The sequence below is a fragment of the Aplysia californica genome, unplaced genomic scaffold, assembly GCF_000002075.1.
Source record: "Aplysia californica isolate F4 #8 unplaced genomic scaffold, AplCal3.0 scaffold00133, whole genome shotgun sequence".
Lineage (NCBI taxonomy): Eukaryota > Metazoa > Mollusca > Gastropoda > Aplysiida > Aplysiidae > Aplysia > Aplysia californica.
The window spans coordinates 999106-1011972 of record NW_004797403.1 but is presented as its reverse complement, the minus strand read 5'-3'; the positions used below and the strand labels follow the sequence as shown (position 1 = coordinate 1011972).

Here is a 12867-nt window from a genome sequence, read left to right as displayed (position 1 = left end):
CCCTCCCGTATTGCTGGTGGACCTTGAATAGGTGTCACATCTCTTAAATATCTTCTCTATTTTAAAGGATTGTTTAACCCTATCCGTACGTCGTGTTTTACTATCGTATCCATACGACGTGGGGAACTCTGTGCCTCCACTTTCCAAAGAGGAAATTTACTCGTTAATCCAATCCTTACGCTTTGCATAGTAGTCTGTCAAATTGATTTTTTGAGAAATACTGAAAGTTTCAAAGAGATCTTCATACTTGAAGTATTCTAAAATGTGAAGAATACAATCCCGGGGGTACAAAATGACCCCAGTGCATACGGATAGGGTTAACAGATACAATCTTTTTTTCATTCCTCATATACAGGCTCCTTGACATAATTCGCCTTCAGCACCCGATGGTGTCCACCAAAAGCTTAGCTACTCTAGCCTAATCTATTTTTAATCACTCAAATTCATTGCCATAGTGCTGATTCGGTCAACACTTTCTTCGGTTGATAAAGCTTGTCATATGTTGGGGAAGACAGGATATCTGTATACTGTATAACCTATATTTGAGTAAGCCTACCGTAAGTAAGTTTCATGTTGACGCATAAATAATACCCCAAACGGGTTTAGATCCGATACATTGCAAAGCTGACATTTCCCTCTGGGATGTTAAAGTATATATTATCTTATCTTATCTTGTCTATCTTATCTTATATTCAAACTTAGTAATATTGTTTTTGTTTCTTCTCTCACCTGTGCAGTTGCCGGAGCTGTTGGATTCTCGTTCGTATCTACGTGCGACATTCGAGTGCAGTGGGGGTGAAACGTTTAAGAAGACGGAGACCCTTATCATCAACGGCAACACGTCCGTGGTCCTGGTGCAGACGGACAAGAACATTTACAAGCCTGGTCAGACTGGTAAGTTGTGTACCGTTATTATCCCCACTCACTCTTCAGCATGCTGTGAGCGGGTGTTTGGGGGGCGCTTCTTCTGGTAGGTCCTACTTCTTTATTTTCCCAAGTGTTCCCTCTTGGACCGTCTGTCTGTCGTACCCCCCCCCCCCGACCGGTACTAAATGACCAGTATTGTGTCGATGTGCTTCTTTTTACTCATATAAATAAAACAAACAGCTGACTGTTATGACTTTTAATCCTCCTTATTTTATGTTGGACTTTGGTGCTGGATGTCTGATTTTGGGATCTTGGCTTAAGTTGTTGTTGTTTTTTTTGTATCTGCTGATCTGTCTCCCCCCCCCCTCCCCAAATTTCCCTTTTCCTACCCCTGTCTCAGTTTCATCCTCCTCTTTTTTCTCTCTAACCTTTCTATACACTCCTCATCCTTATTTTCTTTCCATCTCCTCCCCCTTTTCCCTTATCCTTCCCAACCTCTGTTGTCTTTTGAATCCCTCTTCTACCATTCTAAAGATAGCAGATACTTATAGCTCATTGTTCCACAGTACTACCAATTGCTACTTTGATGACCTGCTTATTCCTACTTAGATGTAGCCCCTTTGTCTCACCAGTATGTACTGCCCCTATCTTTTCTTATTTGGACAGGAATTAGTTTATATCTGCTTTTTCAAGGTGAGGAGGCCCACTGTCAAAATGGTCTTTTAGTGTCTAAATAATGTGTTAACTTTAAAAGTGGAAAAAAAACCCCTCAAAACATTGATTTTTACGTCTTGACCCTAATTTATTCTCCTACCTTTTCTCTTCCAGTGAAGTTCCGAGTGCTCAATGTGGATAAGACCCTAAAGCCCACTTATAGACCACTGACCGTCACAATTATTGTAAGTTTGTTGTTCCTGCTGTGAATGAGATTTCACCCTTTAACCAAGGAATTTTTTTCCATGTTTTGACATTATTTTTTTCAAGATCTAATGAAATACGTTAAGGGGTATTCATGTAAAATTTTCATAAAACGGCTGAAACTGTGTCAAAAATGAAAGAAGGAGTAGTTTATATTATATTTATCTAACACATCCAAGTCAAAATAATAAATCTACTCCGATTTGTTAGAGATTGCATTTGCAGTAATGCATCATGCAATCTGCGATCTGATCGGATGCTGGGACTTTCCTCTGCGGGGTTAGGCGAGTTTCACTGGACGTTAACGTCGTCCATTCAGGATTATTGAGTTAACCCTTTGAACTCTTTAACGTCATGACCCTGATGGTGCTAGTTCTCCAGGGTTCCTGATTTTTTTATTGGCTTGCGCGAACAGTTGGGTTAGAAGTAGTAGTGGCATACGTGTACCAATGTAATATGGGGCATTTGAGGTACAGAGACCTTTGGCTTCGGACAAAATGTTGGTCTTATCGGGTTCAAAAAGATTAAGTTAGGTGTGCTTTTCCATTTCTTTAAACCTTTTTTTATTGTTTCTGTTGAGACTGATCATGTTTGTTTTTATCATCATTATTGTATAACCTCTTTTGTCTTCCTGTTTAGCATGTCTCTCATCTTGTGGGCCGAATTATTAGCTGCTTATATTTTTGGTCTTTTAGAAATTTTAATGAATGTCTCTCTTTTTTCTTTTTATGTTCAAATTCCTTTCTGGCTGTACAGTACTCATGTGGTTTAATGTATCTCTTTCAGAATGCCTTAGACAATAAGATTGAGCAGTTTTACAACATATCGTCGCGTTCAGGTAAGTGGAAAGAGTTTTAAAAACATATCTCATTGTTGTCACAGTTATTTGAGCCGATTTTAACCTTCAAGTCAGACTATAAATAAATATTTTTAGCTTTTTGTGTAATCACAGCCATTGGTATGTTTTTGACGACATTTTCTCTTGTGTGATTCATACGCTGTAACACCTGCTGAGAGGACTAATGAAATTTTACCATTTCCATTTCAATACAAGTCTTTAGACTCATGTTTCCATCATTGAGAGGCTTGAAGGTATTTTAAGCTTTTAGTTAATGTCATGACCTTTTAGATGAAAGATCTTTACTCTTCATTTTGTCACAAGGTTTTAATGATGATATGTCATAGGTATATATTGTTGGACTTGCTCAGATAGCTACCTGTCCAAGACAACCACCTGTAGAACCCACTTTCCACTTCTCTCCTTGTGTTTCATCATCATCATCATCATCATCATCATCATCATCATCATCATCATCATCATCACTACATGGTACTGCATGAGACGACAGTCTGTCCAACATGTCTGCAGCTGCTATATATTTCATCAAGTAACAAACCCCCAAAAACAGTCCAAGATGGCCACGCAAATCTCTTGTTGCCCAACTCGTTGCCATAGATTGTATATTGGCTCCTGATGCTGTGGACGAGCAGTTTTGATTCATTCACCAGTCATAATTGCCAGCCCCTCCTATGAATGAAGCACTTGCTGATCGGCACCAGATTATTGCTCCCTCCCACTGTTTACCTAAGCTTATCAGTCGGTATCAAATTTTCAGCTGCTGATGAGTGAGGCGTGGGAACCAGTATGATGCAATAGTTCCTTGTCATCTGACCATACACAAATCAGAAGTGAGATGAGTGGATGCTCTGTTATCCCAGTCAGTAACAACAAACGTCAACATGTAGTTGTGACAGAAGCGTCACTCACTGACATTCTCTAAGTGGTGGCCACTGATTTATTTGTTTAACCACCGCACTCGGTCTTCATTGCCTGGCACATTTTTTGCTTTTCCATTAGCACACCATTTTCTTCACCTGAAACACTATAAAATTTAACACTCACAGCGGCCATAAAACTTGCCTTTCCCTCCTCCCTTCAAAAGAAAAAAGAAATTAATTTAATGGGCCTGACAGCAGTCCTGAGCTTGCGGCCGCCTTTGATGGGACCTCCGAAGGGAATGCTTTGTTTTCTTCATATTATTCATCAGTCCTGCCCAAGCTGTATACCTGTCTTTAAGACAAGCACTTTTCTCCTCAACAGCAGGTGGTTATCTTTGACAATTTTTACTGTACGTATTCCCAGCGCATGTAATGTTTCAGTTGCACTGTTAACGCTCTGATGTAATGCTGGTTAGTTAGTTAGTTTTGTGAATTTAATTTTTTTGTTTATTTGCCTTTATCATTACCTCTTTCAGGAGTGGTAGAGAAAACTTTTCACCTGGGCAAGTTTCCTGTTCTGGGCGATTGGAAGATCCATGTCACTGATGAATTTGAAATGTCATACTCTACATCTTTTAAAGTGGAGGAATTTGGTGAGTTTGGGTGAACATGCTCCTGTGGTTTTAGAAGGAGAGAGAGATGTTCGAGGGTCTGGCTGGGTTAATATATGTCTTGGGAAGGAAGGGGAGGGAGGGGATCATCATCATCATCATCATCATCATCATCATCATCATCATCATCATCATCATCATCATCATCATCATCATCATCACCAAAAGTGCAACCTCAAAAATGAAGGTTACCGGTGCTGTCAGCAACTCAAAATGGAGCTGGGGTAAGGAGTCGCTCCAGAAAGTATTTCAGATGTTTGTGAAAAGCAAGATGGATTATGCTGCCCCAGCGTGGCAGCCTTGGCTCAGTGAGACTAGTGCAAAAACCCTGGACAGAATACAAAACAAAGCCCTCCGACTTGTATCAGGTCAGCTGAAAACAACACCTACAGAAGCGCTGCGCTATGAGACCAGAACTGAGCACTGCACCACCTATACAAAAAGAACATGCCTCAAGTCTATAGAGATGGCTAAGAGATTACCAGACAACCATCTTAGAAAGAAAGCCCTTGATCAAGCAGTCAAGCCTAAAAACCGCAGGAAAAGTTGGTTTCGGATGGGCACCGATCTAGCAGACCACCTCCCCCCTGAAGCAGAGAATCGATGGCCGATCAATATGGTGAGAGCTTGTCCATGGGAGACCCATGGCGAAATCGAAATTCGGACAGAACTGAGAGGAGTAAAAGGAAAAGGTGATGATCCTGTAACGGCACGTGAAACAGCTGAGGATGTGATCAAAGAGGTTAGTGCGGATGTGACAATTTTCACCGATGAATCGGCTGTCGCAGGATACCGCGAAGGTGGAGCAGCAGCAGTGGTGATAATGAATGATGAACCACCACGAACAGAAATTATTAAAACTAAAAGTGCATTCCTTACATCATCTTATGACGAGGAATGCCAGGCAATGATGTCTGCTGCACAATTTATTGCTGACAATTGCCACAGTAGGACCAATGTGCTGATCTTGACTGACAGTCAGTCCCTCTGCAAGGGGCTGCTGGGCAACAACTCGGACATGAATGATTTGCGCCGAAAGTTCAGTGAAGCCAGCCACAATAATAATTCTTTGGATTCCAAGCCATGTTGGAATAGAAAGAAATAAGGTAGCAGACCAAGCTGCTAATGAAGCCAGAGAGATTGAAGGAGACAGATGACCAACGACATACAGAGGAGTCTTTCCAATGATCAAGAGGGAAATCAGAGACCCACCATGTAGAACTAAGTACCAGCACCTGGAAGATGTGTATTCTGGGTACTCCTATAAGCGGGAACAAAAGTCTATCACATGTTGCTGGGACCAGGTTGAGCTAGCGAGACTGCGGTCAGACCATCATTGGAGTTTAAGATGGTATGAGAACTTTCTATGTTTCCGAAGATGCGGCCATGAAAAGGAAGATGTCAAACATATGTTTGAATGTCCAGGAACAATGGCAATTCGAATGGAGTTATTTGGACGAGTAGAGGTGCCGCTAAGCATATTGACAATGGAGCCGAAAAAGAGCCTCGCTCTCGCTCGAAGATTTTTTCGTGGAGTCCGCCAGGCTTATTAAGGAAACAAAAAAAGAAATCATCATCATCATCATCATCATCATCATCATCATCATCATCATCATCATCATCATCATCTTCATCATCATCATCATCATTGTTTAAAAAGCAGAGTAAGAGGGAGAGTCTTACTCGATGAGCATATGTGTTGGGAAGGAAGGGGTGGGGGGGGTGGGGGGATAAGAGGTTCTCTGACTGGGGGCTCTGCTTCATAGTGTACTGAGAATGCTATGGAGTGTTGTGCAAGTTACAAGGTCTGTCCTCCTCCTCTCCTTTGCCCCCTCATTATCATCTTTATCATCATCATCATCATCATCATCATCATCATCATCATCATCATCATCATCATCGTTTAAAAAGCAGAGTAAGAGGGAGAGTCTTACTTGATTTTCAGACAAAAAGATATCAATAAAAATTGTTTAAAATTTGTTTTATTGAAATGGCTCAACGTTTTGCCACATATGCTTCCTCATAATCATCGTCCTCCTCCTCCTCCCCCTCGTCCTCCTCCCCCTCGTCCTCCTCCCCCTCGTCCTCCTCCCCCTCGTCCTCCTCCCCCTCCTCCTCCCCCTCCTCCTCCTCCTCCTCATCATCATCATCATCACCATCATCATCACCATCATCATCATCATCATCATCATCATCATCATCATCATCATCATCATCATCATCATCATCATCGTCTTAGTTGAGTTTGAAAAAGTAGAGGTTATGTTTAGAGCATGGTTGTTTAAAATCTTTTTTAAAATGAGGTTCAAAATTTCGTCTGAAGTGCTTCTCCAGGATTATTATTATTATTATTATTATTATTATTACTATTATTATTGTTGTTGTTGTTACTGTTGTTGTTGTTGTTGTATTATTATCATCATCATCATCATCATTAATATCATGATTGTCATGATTGTCATGATCCTCCTCATCCTCCTCCTTTTTTTCTTCTTTGTCTTTGTTGTCTCATTATTGTTAATATTATTACGGCCAAGTGTCAGTTTTCGTGTGGCAACGGGAACGTTTTGAGACGTCAAGGCAGATACTTTGCCTTGGTTTTTTAGATCTCTATAGTACCAAGCCCTGCTGGTGATGAATATACAAGAGAATATAGCTAAGCAAGAATTACATGTCTTGCCTCTTGCCCTAATGTACCTGGTTCAACACTTAGTTTGAGACTAATTAACTCAAGGAATAACTTTGGATTTTCACTGGGTTTTCTCTTCCTAGGTCCTGTTCATTGATGGGATCTCTTCTAAGAAGTAACTGTTTCCGTTTTAAATGTAAAAAGTTAGATGTTTTAAGTAAATGATGCACACATAACAGGCCCCTTGACAGATAAAAGTTGGACAGATGTTTTGACTGTTGTTAGATCTAGGGACATGATGTACTGAAACCAAGACAATTGAAAGTCATACGGATGTTTTGATAGTAGAAAGATGCACAGAATTTTGGCCACTGTAAGTTGGCTAAACAGCTTGTCAATTCAAAGTCTTAAGAAAAGCGTCGCATGCCATGGTCATCTGTCAGAGCCAAATTCAAAATAAATAACTCTTGAGTTGAGGGAATATTTTTTTGTTTAAGAAAGAGTTTTAGGGAGCTTGCAACACCTGAAGGTCATATAAGTGCCTAAGATTAGAGGTGTTACAAGAGGGTAACAAGACCCACAAAGAAGGAGGAGAGATCAGGACAACAGATGTGTTTTAAGAAATAGGGGCAAACCACACCAGAAGACCTGCCAGCCACCCGCAGAAATTCTTTAGAAACTTCAGATGTTTGCTTAGGTCACTGTTCGGCTTTCAATTAAGAAAGTAGGGTAAGCATTATTCAGAAAAAAACAGGTGCATTGTGGGATGAAGAATCTCGAGAAAATTTCTTCTGAGATCTGGTGGGTAAATACAGGAGAAGGCGAAAATCAAAAGGAAAAGGATGAAGACTGGAAAGAAAAAGAATGTAGTTGTAACAGCAATTAAAATCGCTGTGTGAACTATCTGTATATTTTCAATGTGCTTTTGTTCCTCCCCACCATTGTTTTTTTTGGTATACTTTCAGTCCTGCCTAGATTTTCTGTGGATGTGGCAGCCGATCCAAATTATTTGGTCGGAACAAGTCTTGGCACGACAATCACTGTCACTTCTTTGTAAGTAAATGGTTGTTGAACATGTTTACAAGCACGCGAATACACATATATACACACACAAACACTGACACATGGAGGCGACCATACACACACACTTGCGCATGTACAGACACACAGAGGCACACACAAACATACACACACATGCACGCACAAACACACACACATCCCACACATGCACATACACCCCACACATGCACACACAAACACACAGATACACACACACACACACACACACACATACACACACACACACACACACACACACACACGCACCATACTCATTGTTGAAAAGTTGTATCCATGGTGAGATTAGAAATATACAACCTCTAGCAATAGTAATTAGTTTTTTTCTATTTTAGTCTTAAGGGTGTTTCAGTAATTGATGAAAATGCAAAGAACTGTTGTACTGTTTTGTCAATAAATTAAATGCATCTCTGAGGGAAAATACTAATGATTGGTGTTCCTTTATCGTCACACTCATTCGATAATTGCCTGTCATTTTTTGGTGTTTTATTGAGAAAAATAAAAGAACCCAACAAGACTGTTGCACTAACAAAACAGACACAATACACATAGTTTTTAAAAACATTTGTTTTGGGGGTGTTTTTATTAAAATGCAAAGTTTTGACAGATATCTGGGGAACTGATCAAATTATTTAGATATGCCCATTGAATTTCTTAGTTTGCCCCAAAAATGACTCTCGCAATTTTCGAATGAGAGTGATGAAAATGTTCTGTGGTCCCTTAGTGTGTACAGTTATTTTCTTTCGACCATCTACAGATATACATATGGAGAAGGAGTTCAAGGGAAATGTGAGATCAAACTCAAAGTTCGAGGATGGACTTTTGCAAGAACGTATGCCAAAGCAGTAAGTTCAAGAGTCTTGTTATTTAGAATTGTGCAAAAACGGAGGATGACAGCGCTCAGATCTTACTTTGACAGGGAATGATTATGTGTAATTGGTGTAAAAGTGGAACACCAATTTTTTTGTGTATTTTTTTTCTTCTGTTATGCTTTTATACTTTATTGTCAGTGTGTTGTGTTCTCTTTTAGATGCCCCCCCCTCTCTCCCCTCCCCTCTCCTCCCCTCTCCCCCCCTTCTCTTTTAGATGATACCAAAAATCTTGAATGTCCTAATTTTGGGTATCATCTTTCTATGGGAAGACAATTGTGAGGCAGCGTGGTGGAATCAGGCTGTCGTCAATTTTTGGGCATGTAGAGTTATTGGTATCATCTTAAAGCTTGTTCATTTGTCTTTATTTGTATAAGAAAATATCCATTTATCTTGAATACAAGTCGAGATATTTGCGAAAGAAGGAGGTGGGGGTCACCTGTTTTCAGAGGTAAAATTAGTAAGAAAATGGCCACCAAAGATTAGCTGTTTCCTTAGCTTAAGAGTCCATGGTAACTGAAAATTTACATTTTTTGTACCTTTAATCAATGTTTTTCAGAAAAATCCACACAGAAATGAGTTCTTTAATGGGCATGAAAGGTGCTTAGCCAAAAAACAAAAATTTGATAAAAATTCACAAAACCGGCGGAAAAATGGAAGTTTCTTCACTTTGATTATTTTGACGAGAGCCTGATTCCACCACGCTGCCTCACAATTATTAAACAATGAATGGACGCTCTGCCCTGAAGTGAATATCAAAGGAAGTCGCTCTATAATATATGATAGCTAAATGGTTAACCCTATCGGTACGTCCTGGTGTCATTTTATACCCCTGGGGTTGTATTCTTCACATTTTAGAATACAAAGATCTTTTTGAAACTTTCAATGTTTCTCAAAAAAATGATTTTGACAGACAGCTATGCAAAGTGTATGAATTGGATTAACGAGTAAATTTCCTCTTTGGAAAGGGGTGGCACAGAGTTCCCCGCTTCGTATGGATATGATATTAAAACACGACGTACGGTGAACCACTATGAATTTTTAAAGCGTGTTTCTTGGGTTGCCAAGGTTTTTTTTTAAATTAAAAAAAATTTGATCACGGCTTCAACATTCTAAACTGGTGCGATACTTGAGGGTTTTTCATTATATGAGCCTTTGGTACTGTAAGTGTCAAAGAACATTGCCCAAACATTTTTTGAACAAGAAATGAATATGAATTTAGGTAATGTAAATTGAAAAAAAAAAATGTCTTTCAATCATTTCAGGGAGTTTTCACATTGACCCTTTGAACTTGAACTTTTGTTTTCCTGGGTACTGTACCGCAGTTATTGATTCGACCAAAGTTTTGAAGTTGACCAGAGGTCGTAGCTGCTTTCCTTTTTTTCTCTGTCTTTTTGGGTTTTAGATTTCGGAAAAACAAAGTTCCCTTACTTTGACTGGCTTCTTCTTCTTCAGGTGCCTGATCTAAAACCGACATTTGTAGCAATTACTAACCACTCTGGTTTGATGATTTAAAAAAAACATTATCCTGGTCTTTTCCTGTCTCATGTTTGTTCAAGTTCTCTAATTATGTTATTCTTTGTCTACTCCTTTGAGTGGCAACAAGACATAATTTTTGCATCACTCCTCAGATTTCCCCTGGTGGCAAAGCACAGTTCGAGGACATTGACTGGGACTATGTCCTTCAGTATTCGACAGGGAAGGATGAAATTGAGGTCGAGATCACGGCTTCTGTGACTGACGAGACAGGACGGACTGAAGTTGGGGAGAAGGTCCTCAACATATACAAACATGATGCCAAGATTGAGATTCTTGACTCGTCATCATCGGTCCTTAGAAAAGAAATCCCGTCTAAATTCTTTGTGAGTAATGAGCTGTTGTTCTTATTGGCAATGTTACTGTTCTTACTGTAGCATTTACTGCTGTTGTTGCTGTGGTTGATACTGCTGTAGTTTAGCCAGCGTGTATTGAGTTTGTTCCCTTTGCTGTACTATAGTGGCGGGAGGTTTGAGGGTGCCACTGGTAGATCAGACCTCTGTTCTTTCCCTGTCTTGCTTGTGTCTCTCTGTATGAATTTTTGCTCTCGAACTAAATGATCATTCTTGTGTCAATGTGCTTCTCTTTTCTCAAACTATTTTTGAGTTGTGCATATAGGCCTTTGTGTTAATCTCAAGTTGAAGTAAAAGTGTCAGTTTCCAGTTGAGTATCCCTTCCATCAAAGGGAAAGATAGCATGGTCTGGAAGGTAAACCTTTGGCTGGAGAGGATCCATAGATTGAGAACGTACACTTTTAAGTTAAGATAAAGATTTGTCATAATTCTTGGGAAACATTATGTGACTTCTTTTCTTCTTGACATTTCAGCATATATAGATCATGAAAATAAGAAGCTTGTTCATGTTGCCCTCTTTCTTCTCGTCAAGATTCCCAATGTGAATCACAATAAAAAAAACCAGTTCCAGGTCAGCAAGCACATGCTATAAACGAGAAAAAAATTCTAGAAACCTTCTCTAAAAATAAAAATATTGCACACTGCTCGACAAACTTGTACGTTGTTAAAACTCCACAACTACTACAAACAGATATGTTGACACTAAGATACAAATCACGACATGCATTTTCATAACTGCATACACAGTTCAACATAACAGCAGAGGATTATTGTTAACAACTTGCAATGTAAAAAAATACTCTAACTTATGGATCAGTAATAACCCCAGATTATGTAGTTGGTTAAAATGCTATGATGTGCATAACAATAATACTGATGATTCGAAATATGGAGAAACAGGAAGCTCTAAAAATAAAATGGTGTGTGTGGGTGCGTATGTGCCAGTGTGCGAGTGTGCGCGCCTGCATCTGTATTTTAGTCATATGTGTCATGGCACGATGGAATCAGGTGCTCGTGAATTTTTGGGCTTGTGGAGTTATTGGTATTGCCTTATAGCTTGTTTATTCACCTTGCTCATGCTTTCCATAAAAGAATTACCCATTTATCTTGAGTACATGTTGAGATATTTGCGATTGAATGAGGTGGGGGTCGCCTGGTTTCAGAGGTAAAAATAGTGATAAAATGGCCGCCAAAGTCTGGTTATTTGCAAAGCCTCAGAGTCTGTGAAAACTGACAATTTACATTTTTTGTGCCTTTAATCAATTTTTTTCAGTATAATTCACACTAAAATGGGTTCTTAAATAGACATAGAAAGTGGTAAGGAAAACAACTAAATTTTGATTAAAATGGCCAAAACAGCGGAAAAATGTAAGTTTCTTTACTTTCATTATTTTGGAGCACCTGATTTCACCACGCTGCCTCACATATACAAGTGAATAACAATGCTAATGATATATCTGTGGACAAAATACTTGTTTTTATTTGGCAATCTGTCTGTGGCCGTACTTATAATTTGCTTTGAAGAGACCATTTTACGTGATCATACATATCTTTTGTTACTTATGTTGATTTCTTGCAAAGTTAAGAAATGTGCTATTTCCAGAAATTGTAATAGTTTATATATCACTGTTATTATGTATTTCTTTTCTGTCCAGGTACTTATGTTCAAAAGCGATCATCTTACTGCAAAAAAATACTGTAGTATCCTGAATTATTTTAAGAACTTCACACTTTTACAAGAAAGATTTTAAATAATTGTATTGTTTATTGTTTCAAATTTGTTAACTGTTCATATTTAAGATCATATCACCACTCTTTTACACACACACACACTCACCCACACACACACACTCACACACACACTCACACACACACACACACACACACATACACACAGATGCGTGTGTGCTCATGCACTCATGCTGGTATGCATGCTCGAACGCAAACACATAAACATTTTTTTTTCAATCCTTTCTGTTTCCTCTTTTTATTTGAATTGAATTTTTTACGTAATTTTCTAAGTTCTATATTATTATGTTCTTCATGGTTCATACATGGATCTATATAATTTCATGTGGTGAGATACAAATGCTTATCATGTTTAGGTGTTGAAGAAATTTTGAAAGTGGTTTAGTGAATTTCGTCGCCTGTCACACGAAAGGGCGTATTCCAGATTTTGGCAGTTTTGAGTTGTTACTACTAGTAGATAGCGCTGCCTCAGATCTATT

General features: G+C 39.0%; 1 protein-coding gene across 1 annotated transcript in view; it reads left to right on the top strand.

The window, feature by feature from the left end:
- LOC101850949 (alpha-2-macroglobulin) overlaps positions 1–12867 on the top strand; it is a gene marked incomplete in the record, with an annotated part of 114121 nt that overhangs the window by 27444 nt on the left and 73810 nt on the right. The window contains 7 exon segments of the mRNA XM_005096613.3: positions 738–894; positions 1696–1766; positions 2572–2623; positions 4041–4157; positions 7770–7857; positions 8639–8726; positions 10382–10612. Of these exon segments, the coding sequence (XP_005096670.2) occupies positions 738–894; positions 1696–1766; positions 2572–2623; positions 4041–4157; positions 7770–7857; positions 8639–8726; positions 10382–10612 (804 nt within the window).